Source organism: Kogia breviceps, chromosome 17 (assembly GCF_026419965.1).
Source record: "Kogia breviceps isolate mKogBre1 chromosome 17, mKogBre1 haplotype 1, whole genome shotgun sequence".
NCBI classification, from domain to species: Eukaryota; Metazoa; Chordata; class Mammalia; order Artiodactyla; family Physeteridae; genus Kogia; species Kogia breviceps.
In genome coordinates this window covers 34,298,650-34,313,109 of record NC_081326.1, presented here as the reverse complement: position 1 = coordinate 34,313,109, position 14,460 = coordinate 34,298,650, and the positions used below count along the sequence as shown (strand labels likewise).

The following is a 14,460-nucleotide window of genomic DNA, read 5'->3' as shown; positions in this document are numbered from 1 at the left end:
ACAACAGAATCCCCATAAGGTTAACATCTGATCTTTCACCAGAAACTCTGCAAGCCAGAAGGGAGTGGCAGAACATATTTAAAGTGATGAAGGAAAATAACCTACAACCAAGATTACTCTACCCAACAAGGATCTCATTCAGATTTGATGGAGAAATTAAAACCTTTACAGACAAGCAAAAGCTGAGAGATTTCAGCACCACCAAACCAGCTTCACAACAAATGTTAAAGGAACTTCTCTAGGCAAGAAACAGAGAGAAGGAAAAGACCTACAAGAACAAACCTGAAACAATTAAGTACATTGTAATAGGAACAAACATATTGATAATTTCCTTAAATGTAAATGGATTAAATGCTCCCACCAAAAGACACAGACTGGCTGAATGGATACAAAAACAAGGCCCATATATATGCTGTCTACAAGAGACCCATTTCAGATCTAGGAACACATACAGACTGAAAGTGAGGGGATGGAAAAAGATATTCCATGCAAATGGAAATCAGAGGCAAGCTAGAGTAGCGATTCTCTTATCAGACAAAATAGACTTTAAAATAAAGACTATTACAAGAGACAAAGAAGGACACTACATAATGATCAAGGGATCAATCCATGAAGAGATATAACAATTGTAAATATTTCTGCACCCTACAAAGGAGCACCTCAATACGTAAGGAAAATACTAACAACCATAAAAGGGGAAATCGACAGTAACACAATCATAGCAGGGGACTTTAACACCCCACTTTCACTAATGGACAGATCATCCAAAATGAATATAAATTAGGAAACACAAGCTTTAAATGATACATTACACAAGATGGACTTAATTGATATTTATAGGACATTCCATCCAAAAACAACAGAATACACATTTTTCTCAAGTGCTCATGGAACATTCTCCAGGATAAATCATATCTTGGGTCACAAATCTATCCTTGGTAAATTTAAGAAAATTGAAATTGTATCAAGTATCTTTTCCGAGCACAACGCTACGAGACTAGATATCAATTACAGGAAAAGATCTGTAAAAAACACAAACACATGGAGGATAAACAATACACTACTTAATAACGAAGTGATCACTGAAGAAATCAGAGAGGAAATCAAAAAATGCTTAGAAACAAATGACAATGGAGACACGATGACCCAAAACCTATGCGATGCAGCAAAAGCAGTTCTAAGAGGGAAGTTTATAGCAATAAAATCCTACCTTAAGAGACAGGAAACATCTTGAATAAACAACCTAACTTTGTACCTAAAGCAATTAGAGAAAGAAGAACAAAAAAACCCCCCAAATTTAGCAGAAGGAAAGAAATCATAAAGATAAGATAAGAAATAAATGAAAAAGAAATGAAGGAAATGATAGCAAAGATCAATAAAACTAAAAGCTGGTTCTATGAGAAGATAAACAAAATTGATAAACCACTAGCCAGACTCATCAAGAAAAAAAGGGAGACGACTCAAATCAATAGAATTAAAAATGAAAAAGGAGACGTAACAACTGACACTGCAGAAATACAAAAGATTATTAGAGATTAATACAAGCAACTGTATGCCAGTAAAATGGACAACCTGGAAGAAATGGACAAATTCTTAGAAATGCACAACTTGCTGAGACTGAACCAGGAAGAAATAGAAAATATGAACAGACCAATCACAAGCACTGAAATTGAAACTGTGATTAAAAATCTGCCAACAAACAAAAGCCCAGGACCAGATGGTTCCACAGGTGAATTCTATCAAACATTTAGAGAAAGCTAACACCTATCCTTCTCAAACTCTTCCAAGAGATAGCAAAGTATGAGACCACCATCACCCTGATACCAAAACCAGACAAAGATGTCACAAAGAGAGAAAACTACAGGCCAATATCACTGATGAACATAGATGCAAAAATCCTCAACAAAATACTAGCAAACAGAATCCAACAACACATTAAAAGGATCATACACCATGATCAAGTGAGTTTTATCCCAGGAATGCAAGGATACTTCAATATATGCAAATCAATCAACATGATACACCATATCAACAAAATGAAGGCAAAAAACCATATGATCATCTCAATAGATGCACAGAAAGCTTTTGACAAAATTCAACACCAATTTATGATAAAAACCCTCCAGAAAGTAGGCATAGAGGGAACTTTCCTCAACATAATAAAGGCCATATATGACAAACCCACAGCCAACATTGTTCTCAATGGTGAAAAACTGAAACCATTTCCACTAAGATCAGGAACAAGACAAGGTTGCCCACTCTCACCACTCTAATTCAACCTAGTTTTGGAAGTTCTAGCCACAGCAATCAGAGAAGAAAAAGAAATAAAAGGAATCCAAATCGGAAAAGAAGTAAAGCTGTCACTGTTTGCAGATGACATGATACTATACATAGAGTATCCTAATGATGCTACCAGAAATCAACTAGAGCTAATCAATGAATTTGGTAAAGTAGCAGGATACAAAATTAATGCACAGAAATCTCTTGCATTCCTCTACATTAATGATGAAAAATTTGAGAGTGAAAGTAAGAAAATACTCCCATTTAACATTGCAACAAAAAGAATAAAATATCTAGGAATAAACCTATGTAAGGAGACAAAAGACCTGTATGCAGAAAATTATAAGACACTGATGAAAGAAATTAAAGATGATACAAATAGATGGAAAGATATACCATGTTCTTGGAATGGAGGAATCAACATTGTGAAAATGACTCTACTACTCAAAGCAATCTACAGATTCAATGCAATCCCTATCAAACAACCACTGGCATTTTTTACAGAACCAGAAGGAAAAATTTCACAATTTGTATGGAAACACAGAAGACCCTAAATAGCCAAAGCAATCTTGAGAACGAAAAATGGAACTGGAAGAATCAGGCTCCCTGACTTCAGACTATACTACAAAGCTACAGTAATCAAGACAGTATGGTACTGGCACAAAAACAGAAATATAGATCAATGGAACAGGATATAAAGCCTAGAGATAAACCCACACATATATGGTCACCTTATCTTTGATAAAGGAGGGAAAAATATACAGTGGAGAAAAGACAGCCTCTTCAATAAGTGGTGCTGGGAAAACTGGACAGGTGCATGTAAAAGTATGAAATTAGAACACTCCATAACACATACACAAAAATAAGCTCAAAATGGATTAAAGACCTACATGTAAGGCCAGACACTATCAAACTCTTAGAGGAAAACACAGGCAGAACACTCTATGACATAAATGACAGCAAGATCCTTTTTGACCCGCCTCCTAGAGAAATGGAAATAAAAACAGAAAAAAACAAATGGGACCTAATGAAACGTAAAAGCTTTTGCACAGCAAAGGATACCATAAAAAAGACAACTGTCAGAATGGGAGAAAATATTTGCAAATGAAGCAACTGACAAAGGATTAATCTCCAAAATTTATAAGCAACTCATGCAGCTCAATAACAAAAAACCAAACAACCCAATCCAAAAATGGACAGAAGACCTAAATAGACATTTCTCCAAAGAAGATATACAGATTGCCAACAAACACATGAATGAATGTTCAACATCATTAATCATTAGAGAAATGCAAATCAAAACTACAATGAGATATCATCTCACACCAGTTAGAATGGCCGTCATCTAAAACTCTAGAAACAATAAATGCTGGAGAGGGTGTGGAGAAATGGGAACACTCTTGCACTGCTGGTGGGAATGTAAATTGATATAGCCACTATGGAGAACAGTATGGAGGTTCCTTAAAAAACTACAAATAGAACTACCATATGACCCCGCAATCCCACTACTAGGCATATACCCTGAGAAAACCATAATTCAAAAAGAGTCATGTACCAAAATGTTTATTACAGCTCTATTTCCGATAGCCAGGACATGGAAGCAACCTAAGTGTCCATCAACAGATGAATGGATAAAGAAGATGTGGCACATATATACAATGGAATATTACTCAACCACAAAAAGAAATGAAACTGAGTTATTTGTAATGAGGTGGATAGAGCTGGAGTCTGTCATACAGAGTGAAGTAAGTCAGATGAGAAAAACAAATACCGTATGCTAACACATATAAACGGAATCTAAGCAAAAAAATGTCATGAAGAGACTAGGGGTAGGATGGGAATAAAACAGACTTACTAGAGCATGGACTTGAGGATATAGGGAGGGGGAAGTGTAAGCTGTGAGGAACTGAGAGAGTGGCATGGACATATATGCACTACCAAATGTAAAATAGATAGCTAATGGGAAGCAGCTGCATAGCACAGGTAGATCAGCTTGGTACTTTGTGACCACCTAGAGGGGTGACTTAGGGAGGGTGGGAGGGAGTGAGATGCAAGAGGTAAGAGATATGGGAGCATATGTATATGTATAACTGATTCACTTTGTTGTAAAGTAGAAACTAGCACACCATTCTAAAGCATTTATACTCCAATAAAGATGTTAAAAAAAAAGAATATGATAGCATATGGATGTCAAATGGAAAATAATTGTAACCTTCAGCTCCTTCAGTGTTGCTGAACACTGGAACCAGTTCAGCCCCATCCAGTGGTTGGCCGTTGTGCTCTGTGCAAATGCATTGCAGCAGCCTCAGTGCACAGCCATGAGTTGGTGTCAGCACTAGGTTTTCTAAGCCCCCCAATAAGATATTAAAGAGTATTTATGATGAAGTGATACTTCTGACATTTTTTAGAAAGAAAATCATACAAATTAGATTTATAAAATTTTGCCTGTATTAGCTTGTGGGTTTTGCTACTGTTATTTACACATTCAACATGGAATACTGATGTAACAGAGTAGTTCAAATTTACATAGCACATATCTTATTTTTCTGTTTTCTCTACTATGAACTGTTAGTTCATACTCACAATAACATTTACATTAAATATCATACTCATTATTATTGTTGAATTGGAGATAAGGAGAATGAAGCAAAACCAGCAATGGTGGTAAATCTCTCCCAGATTTTCTGATCTATGTCTAGTTTCTAACCATTTGGATATATACAGTCATGTCATTAACAGTATCCTCAAAAGCAGTTTAAATCATTTCTTAGAGGAATGATTATTGCAGTGACACTGGAGTATAAACACTGAAAATCAAAGTTTTCCTCAAATTTAAAAATTAGGCTGTGTGATGCAGAAGCCTCTAATCAATTTCATTTCTGTTCCTCTTTGGAAAAGGGAATATATATCACCTACTTATTATAATCTGAGTAGAATTCAAAAAGCAATCTTTCATAGCAGTGAAACTAGAGTACATTAAAACTCTGATCAAATAAAATTATGTATTTATATTTCACATTTTATTTCTGCTAAAAGCAATATGATCCAGAAATAAATAATTCAAAAATCCCTAAATAACAAATTCTTTTTCAATCATCTATTTCACCAGAGTGCTAGATTTTTCACAAAATATCTCAAAGAAAAGTGTAAACAAAATCTTTTCTATTCAAGATAAAATCCAGTGGCAGTTTTTTTTGTAGAATCAACCATTTTACTGGCAACAAAGCATGTCAACACCTGTCATGTGAAATCAGTTTTATATTTTTATTTTTAAATTATAGAAATAAATATATGAAGACAAGGCTGTCCTATTTATAGAGTATGCATTCCTTCAGAATAGAGACTTGATACTATTTATTTACAGAACTTGGGAACAATCATACATATGCAAATAATAATAAATGAGATTTTAATCTCTTCTTTTTTCTTCTTTTAAAATAGCAGTTTGAACACTTGGGCCAAGTAGGTGTTTAGGTCAGAGATGATGACTTTCTATTTACATAGCTCAATCCATTCATCTCTACAGTATCACTAGGATTTGTACACTGCTTTTGAACAGTCACAGAAAAGGGGTATGACCGTGATGACAGAGTAAGAAGACCCTGAGCTTACTTCTTCCTATGGGCACCAAAATTACAACTATTTACAGAGAAACAATTGATGAGAAAGGCTGGAATCTAGCAGAAAAGATCTTATACACCAAAAATATAAAGAAGGAACCACACATCAACAAAATGAAAAGAAAATCTACTCACTCGAGAAAATATTTGCAAATGATATGACTGATAAAAGATTAATACCAATATATATAAACAGCTCATACAACTCAACATCAAAAAAAATTAAAAATGGGAAGAACTGAATAGACATTATCCCAAAGAGGAAATGCAGGTGGCTAACAGTCAAATGAAAAAATGCTCAACATTGTTAATCATCAAGGAAATGCAAATCAAAACTACAATGACATATCACCCATCAGAATGGCTATTATCCAAAAGTACACAAATAACAAATACTGGCAAGAATATGGAGAAAAGGGAACACTTGTACACTGTTGGTGGGAATATAAATTGGTGCAGCCACTGTTGAAATAGTGGAGATTTCTCAAAAAACTAAAAGCAGAACTACCATATGACCCAGCAATTCCACTCCTGGGTATATACCTGAAAAAACCAAAAACACTAATTTAAAAAGACACATGCAGCTCAATGTTTATAGAAGCATTATTTACAATTCCCAAGATACAGAAGTGACCTAAGTGTTCACCAACCCCATGCTCTAGCAGGCTAGAACCAAGACCAGGACACCCTGGGCCCTGGCCCTGCCCACCAGTAGGCTGACACAAAAAAGGAAGAAGTAAAATTGTCATTGTTCACTGTTGACATGATACTATATATAGGAAATCCTAAATATATCACAAAAAGACTACTAGAACTCATTATGGGTTTGGCAAATTTCCAGGATACAAAATTAATATATAGAAATCTGTTGCACATTTATACACTATCAGTGAACTACCTAAAAGAGAAGGTAAGAAAACAATCCCATTTACAATGACATCAAAAAGAATAATTTACCTAGGTTAAACCTAAGGAGGTAAGAAACCTGTACTCAGAAAACTATAAAACACTGATGAAAGAAATTGAGGACAACATAAACAAATGAAAAGATATACCATGTTTATGGATTAGAAAAATTAATATTGTTAAAATGTTAACAATTAATATTAACAGTATTAACAATTAATATTGTTAAAACCAAAGGTAATCTACAGATTCAGTGTAATCCCTATCAAAATACCACTGGCATTCACAGACCTAGAAAAAATAATTCTAAAATTTGTATGGAAACATAAAAGACCATGAATAACCAAAACAATCGAGAAAGAACAAAGCTGGAGGTATCATGCTTCCTGATTTTAAACTATATTGCAAAGGAATAGTAATCAAAACAGTATTGTACTGGCACAAAAACAAACTCATAGAACAATGGAACAGAATAGAGTCCAGAAATGAACCCACACTTATATGGCCAATTAATCTACCACAAAGGAGGCAAGAATATATATAAGGAAAAAAACCTCTTCAATAAATGGTGTTGAAGGGAATTCCCTGGTGGTCTAGTGGTTAAGACTCGATGCTTTCACTTCTGGGGCCTGGGTTTTATCCCTCGTCAGGGAAATAAGATCCCACAAGCTGCATGGTGTGGCCAAAAAAAAAAAAAAAATGGTGTTGAGAAAACTGGATAGCTATATACAAAAGAATCAAACTGAACTATTCTTTCATACCATGCACAAAAATAAATTCAGAATGAATTAAAGGTTTAAATGTAAGACTGAAACTATTTAAATTCTAGAAGGTAATATAGGCAGTATACACTTTAACATCATTATTAGTAATATTTTTTTGAATATGTTTACTCAGTAAAGGGAAACAAAAGCAAAAGTAAACAAATGGTACTATACACTTAAAAGCTTTTTCACTGTGAAGGAAACTATTGGCAAAACAAAAAGTCCATCTACTGAATGGGAGAAGATATTTGCAAATGACATATCTGATAAGGGGTTAATATGCAAAATATACAAGGAAGTTGTACAACTCAACATCAAAAAAAAAAACAATTACCCAATTAAAAACTAGGCAGAAGATCTTAATAGACTTTTTTTCAAGGAGGACATATAGATGATCAACAGACACATGGAACGATGCTCAACATCACTCATCATCAGGGAAATGCAAATCAATATCCCCATGAAATATCACCTCACACCTGTTAGGATGGCTACTATCAAAAAAGACAAAAAATTGTATTGGAGAGGATGTGGAGAAAAGGGAACCCTCATGCACTATTGGTGACAATGTAAATTGGTACAGCCACTATGGAAAACAGTATGAAGATTCCTCAAAAAATTAAAAATAGAACTATCATATGATCCAGAAATTCTATTCCTGTGTATTTATCTGAAGAAAAAGAAAACACTAATTAGAAAAGATATATGCCCCTTATGTTCATTGCAGCATTATTTACAATAGCCAACATGTGGAAGCAACCTAAGTGGCCATTAATAGATGAATAGATAAAGAAGAAGTCGTATATATATATATGTGATATAAAAATATATGCCATAAGAAAAGAATGAAATCTTGCCATCTGTGACAAATGGATGGACCTAGAGGGTATTATGCTAAGTGAAATATGTCAGGCTGAGAAAGATTAATGCTGTATGATATCACTTATATGTAGAATCTAAAAAACAAAGCAAATGATCAAGCATAACAAAAGAGAAACAGAGCTATAGATACAGAGAACAAAAAGGTAGTTGACAGAGGAGAGAGGGATGGGGAAAAGAAAAATAACTGAGGGAGTTTAAGAGGTACGAATTTTCAGTTGCAAAATAAATGAGTCACAGGTATGAAATCTACAATGTGGGGAAATAGTCAATGATTATGTAATATCTTTGTATGACAGATCTTAACTAGATTTATCATGGTGATCATTTTGAAATGTATGGAAATATCAGTTCACTGTATTGTTAAATAGGAACTAACATAATGGTATAAGTCAATTATATTAAAAAACAGACAAACAAACTAATTCATAGAAAAAGAGATTAGATTTGTGGTCACCAGAGGCAGGGGTGGAGAAGAAATTGGAGGAAGTGGTCAAAAGGTACAAATTTCCATTTATAAGATACATAAGTACTAGGGATGTGATGAACAACATGATAAATATAATCAACAACACTGTATGCTATATGGTAAAGTTGTTAAAAGAGTAAATCCTAAGAGTTTTCATCACAAGGAAAAATTTCTATTTTTAAAATTTTGTGTCTATACAAGACGATGGATGTTCACTAAACTTATTGCGGTAATCATTTCATGATGTACGTAATTGCACATTATGGATATATTAAGGTGTACATTATGCTGTACACCTAAAACTTATACAGTGCTGTAAGTCAATTATATCTCAATAAAACTGGAAGAAAAATTAATAAATAATAAATAAATAAATTAAATACACTTTTTTCCAGAAAAATAAAAAAGTCTTAGGGAAGCACTTGTTATCCTTCGGGGACAGGCTAAAGATCAGCTCAGAATGAATGGAAGCCCCCCCTTTATCTCTCTGAATCAACTTCATGGCGGTTTAGCCATCAACCTTATAACTGAGATGATTTTCAGGGGTCCTGACTCTCTGTCCTTGAAGATTTCCTTCTCTGGTGTGCTGTGTGCCTCCTCCTTCTACCTGCTTAGTTCCTCAGGGGCTTTTTTGCCTTGAATGGCAAGAATTAAAAGGAATAATATCAGTCAGTTTAACCATTAGCACCAATAATATCATCTGATTGACCCAAACTAAGCAGAGATGCGTGTTCATTAGCATTGTTAATACCTCATTAAGAATGAGGTATTAACAATCCTATTGAGTGGAAGAAATTGGAATCCCACATGTGTATTGGTGGGAAGAAGATGGCATGCCCAGAATGCCTGTATCCCCAACTTCAACTGCATGGTGATGAGAAGAGAAGGTTGCCAGGAAACCAAGTTGAACCTTATCTATATTTTTGCCTTACACTAGGTTTAATTATTGATAGGGGTTTCTCTCCCAATTAAAAAATTCAAGCTAATCCATTCAAAATAAACTTGGGAGGTCTCCTTCCTCCTCTCCCTTATATTCATCATTTCTGCTTCACCATCATGATACTAATAATTTGGTTTCCTCATATTTTCATTGCTCCATAAATAAATAAATGTATTTGGCCTCTGGCCCCCTCACCTGGATTTTAATAAGAAATGATAACTCAGAGGAGGTTAGAGGAAAGAGCACCAATCACTCTTCAATGCCCTTTGCCCATCTTTTGTCATGCCAGAATTGTCCCCACTGAGCCAGAAACTACCTCAGGGGATAGCATGAATGTGACAACTGAGGGGCTGAGAGAGCTGGGTGCCCCGCAGGCAACTGAGGGATAGGAAAACCACAAAACCTAAAGGCAGAGAAAAGAGCTGAACAAAAGGGTGAGAAATATAGAGATCAGCAGGAAGGAGAGTAAAGCAAAATTGAGAAACAAATAAGAAATAAAACTGCTATAGAGATAGAAACCACAGCATGAAGGCAGAAAAATATCAGAGAAAGGGAAATAAAAAATGAACAAAACTGATCATCAACAGCAGAGAAATGGAGGAAGAGAATCAATACCAAAGCCAGGGAGAGGACCAAAAGAAGAACAGCTAAATGCTTGAATTGTTTAAAATAATGACAGTAATTACAACTTGGAGAGGTACAGAAGGCCAATAACAGAGCAGGAAAATGGAAAAATATGATATGGCAGTGAAAAAAAATCATTATGAAAGAGATCTTGGCCACTGCTGGTAAAAATGGGAAACAAATATGTTTTCAAAGTGTTTTCTAGGGGCTGGAGGAGGAGGCGGGGCGTTGCCACTTCTACCGATTCCCTTGGTCACCATAGAGAACCTGCGAGGTGGGTGCTGCAAACAGAGCACATTAAAGATGAGTTGGGACAACGCCCCCCACTCCTATGGAGACTGTTGTATTTACAAACCTAGTCCCTATTGGAATCCAGGCTGTTGAGAAATTTAACTTTTGTAATTTATTAAGGCTTGTTAAGCCGCAGGTTTTAGGTCTGGGACAGCCCTTTTTACAAATTGAGTGGTGGTCATTTCTCCAGCATTTGCCTGGGTGGTTTACCAGGGAGAGAGGGAAGCAAAGTAGGAGATAGTTCTCTCCAGTTTTCTGGGGGCAAAACACTGGCTGATCAGCTCCTGGGCCGACACCCCTCCTCCCCAGTAAGAAAAAAGACGCTGGCGGTGGGTGTGTGGGGGGGCACTGATCTAACACCTTCCCTCTGTACTTACGTCGAGGAAGATCGACATGCCCTTTGACAGCTGCAGCTCAGAGCTGAGCTCTTCCGAGGAGTTGTTGGAGGACGGCGACGTCTCCCGGGAATCCTCCATTCTTGGGAGCCCTGATGGCCGGGAGCGGGAGTGGGGCTCGGCGGCTGCACAGGCTCAGCCAAAGGATGCCGCACTGCCGTCTCTGCTCCGCCCGCTGCTGGGCTCGGGATCAGGAGCTGGTGTTCGCTTCCCGGCGAGCCTCACTCCTGTCTCTCTCTGGTTTGCTCTCCCCCTCCTTAACTCTGTCTCCCCGCGCTCCCACGCGCTCTAACTCGCGCCTCCCCCACTTCTCTTGGCTGCAGCGCCTGGATCAGTCTCATCCCTGCACGTAGCAAAGCGCAGCTCCACTTTGTGGGGGAGTGGACTCTGACTGTCCCCCCCTTCCTGCACCGCCATCGGCCTTGGCTGAATGTAACACTGAGGTATCTGCCCACTCCATAGAAAAACACAAAGTAAGGACTTCCTTAAGCTCACCCCGGGTGGAAACCGTATGATTTAGAGCGATTCCAAGAGGTTTTGCCAACTTTGCTTTTGAACAAGTGCACCTGTCTTTCCTACCCTCCCCAAAGACCGGTAAATGGATACCACCAGCCAAAGAGGGGCTGGATTAGCGTGAGGATAAAAACACACATTTTTGGAATCTTGGATGCCAGGGTTCAGAACCTGCCCTGGTTAATTTGTCATTTTGTGATCTAGCAAGTTATTAAATCGTTTAGCCTCGGTTTTCCTCACCAGGAAAATGAATCACAATAGCAGTGCTTACCTCAAAGGGTTCTGTGGCTTAAATGTGGTAGTGCCATGGTCAAGGTTATGGACTCTGCATACAGTGAGCATCAAAAAAAAAAAAAAAAAAAAGTTTTCTATGGGGAAGAAATTGTCAGGTAATGTTCAAGCAAGTTTTCCAAAGGTGAAGTCACAATAAAGGATGCAATACCTATCTATGCTTAAGAATGTAAATGAGGGCAATTATTCAACATTTGAGGTCTGCAAAAATGGTAATCTCACCTTCCATCAGAATAGATATCCACTGTTTATTGGACTTCTAAAATGTGCACAGCACATGCCAGTTGCTGTGTGGGTTACAAAGTTGAACTGTCTCAGAGCAAGATGAGTCAAAGAAAATAGCACTTTTTTCAAACAAGACTCTGCTTGTGAGAATTGATGGGGTGGATCCAGATCTCCATTTGGTGGCCTCCAAGAAAAGAGAACATGTTCTTTCTATAAGACAAGTGCACAAACTACCAGGACAAAATTTGAGTTCCTTAAGACATATAAAAAAGTTTTATGGGTTTCTTAGGAGGAACAGTTTATAATTTAGCTTATGGGACCAAGAGAGGCTCGATAAAAGAGGTAATATTTGAAATACTCCTGATCCTAGACCTTAAAAATTGGTAGATATTCCATAGTTCATAGAAATAGAAGGAAAAAAAAAAACATTCTAGGTATGGGGAACAGCATGGACAAAGGCATGGCACCCAGGAAAGTACATGGAAATCTGTAATTAGTCTACTGGAATCTCTGAAAACATACAGAATCCCACTCAACATCACAGGCTTACTGAATCAGAATATCAAAGTATGAGACCCAAGAATCTAAGTCCTTCTTTCACCCATGATTCATACACTGGTGCTCTGTAGTAGGGGCAAGACTAGGGTCAGACCAATAAATTGCCTTGGGCACAAAATGTAAGTAGGTGTTACCCTGCACTTGCATGATCCTGAGAGTGACTGCCTTTGCACCCTAGGTATCTCATTCACCTCACCCAAGTCCCAGCCCTGCCCTGTAGATCAGTGTTTGCAAGAAATGGATCCAGCTCTTCTCAACTTTGGCTGTACATTGGAATTACCAGGGGGTGTATGGCAACTTATGTTATGGCCACAATTTCATTGACACTCTTCCTGTAGAGATGTGAGTCCCCTCCCCTTGAATCTGAAGGATTGTGACTGCTTCAATGAATAAAATGCAGCAACAGTGATGTTATGCTTTCTGAGTCTAGGTATATAAAAAGCCTCACAATTCCACCTTTTTCAGTGGAATATTTGCTCCTGGAGTCCTGGGATTCCTATAGGAAATCCAACTACCTTGAGCCACCATTCTTTGAGGAAGCTCAAGCTGTATGGAGGAACAGAGTAGACACCCTGGCTGACAGTACTATCTGAACTCAGCCTTTGAGTCATCCCAGCCTAAGTGGCAGAAAAGTGAATAAAGAAGCCTCTAGATGATTCCAGCACATAGCTGTTTGAGACACACCTAGCCATTTGTGATGTCTCAGCCAAGATCTCAAATATTGTAGAACAAAGACATACCATCAGTGTTGTGCCTTGTCTAAATTCTTGACCCACAGAATTCAGGAGCATAATAAAATGGTTACTGTCTTATACAAATAAGTCTTGGTATGGGTTTGTTTTGTGACAATAGATAATAAAAATAAGGAGCTTTAAAAAAAAACACACACACAGAAAAAACAAATTGATGCCTGAGCTTCACCCCCAAGTTCATATTCAATTACCACGCAGCTGCACCTGGGCATCAGTGTTTAAAAAAGAAAAGCTTTCCAGGTGATTATAATGTACAGCCAAGATTAAGAACCACTGAACTGATCTGTACTATACATACAGGAGAGAATAAAATATCAGAAGACATTTGAAGTCCAGAACTCTGGACTTAATTAGGTAGAGACGTGAAAGACTTTAGATTAAGGGCAGATATTGATTAGAGCTGTACTTTAGAAATATTAATCTAACATCTTTTTGTGATTTTACCTTATTAATTGCAAATCTCATTATCTGAACTGTCTCTTTCTTTTGACAAATGTTCATCAAAAGAAAATACAAAATCATTAAAAAACGGACTGACCAACTCATCAAAAGGTTACTGGTCATTCACATCACCGGAGAAGAAAAACCAGAAGGCGAAGGAGGAGGGGAGCTAATCATGAACATTGTTACCAAGTTTATAAAAATACAATATTATTTGTTCCTGCCATTGGATGGAGTGCTGAATAGATTTTTCTGCAACAAGTGCAGTTTAAGTCTGATCCCTCTAACCCAGGCTGTGGGTCCCTCAGTCCTTAAATTCAGCCCTGCAAGTGATAATATTTTTTTTGCCAATCCCATGGTAATAACAGCCGGTGTTGAAGAAGAGTTTCTGTGATTATAAATGAAGAATAGGAGAGTAATCAGTAGTCATCATTCAAAACCAGGGAACTATTTGTAACATTTCAGAAAATATGTCCCTTTTACCTTTGCTGACACGAATGATATTTTCTGTT

General features: G+C 37.0%; 1 protein-coding gene across 4 annotated transcripts in view; it reads right to left on the bottom strand.

The window, feature by feature from the left end:
* Positions 1 to 11,596, bottom strand: part of NECAB1 (N-terminal EF-hand calcium binding protein 1) — a 252,855-nt gene extending 241,259 nt beyond the window's left edge. The window contains exon 1 of one of the 4 annotated variants that reach the window (XM_067017207.1): positions 11,151 to 11,596. In XM_067017207.1, the coding sequence (XP_066873308.1) occupies positions 11,151 to 11,249 (99 nt within the window). In that variant the 5' untranslated portion in view covers positions 11,250 to 11,596. The remainder of the gene's footprint in view (positions 1 to 11,150) is intronic. The other 3 variants (XM_067017208.1, XM_067017209.1, XM_067017210.1) reach the window with 3 other exon arrangements.
* Positions 11,597 to 14,460: the final 2,864 nt, after the last annotated feature.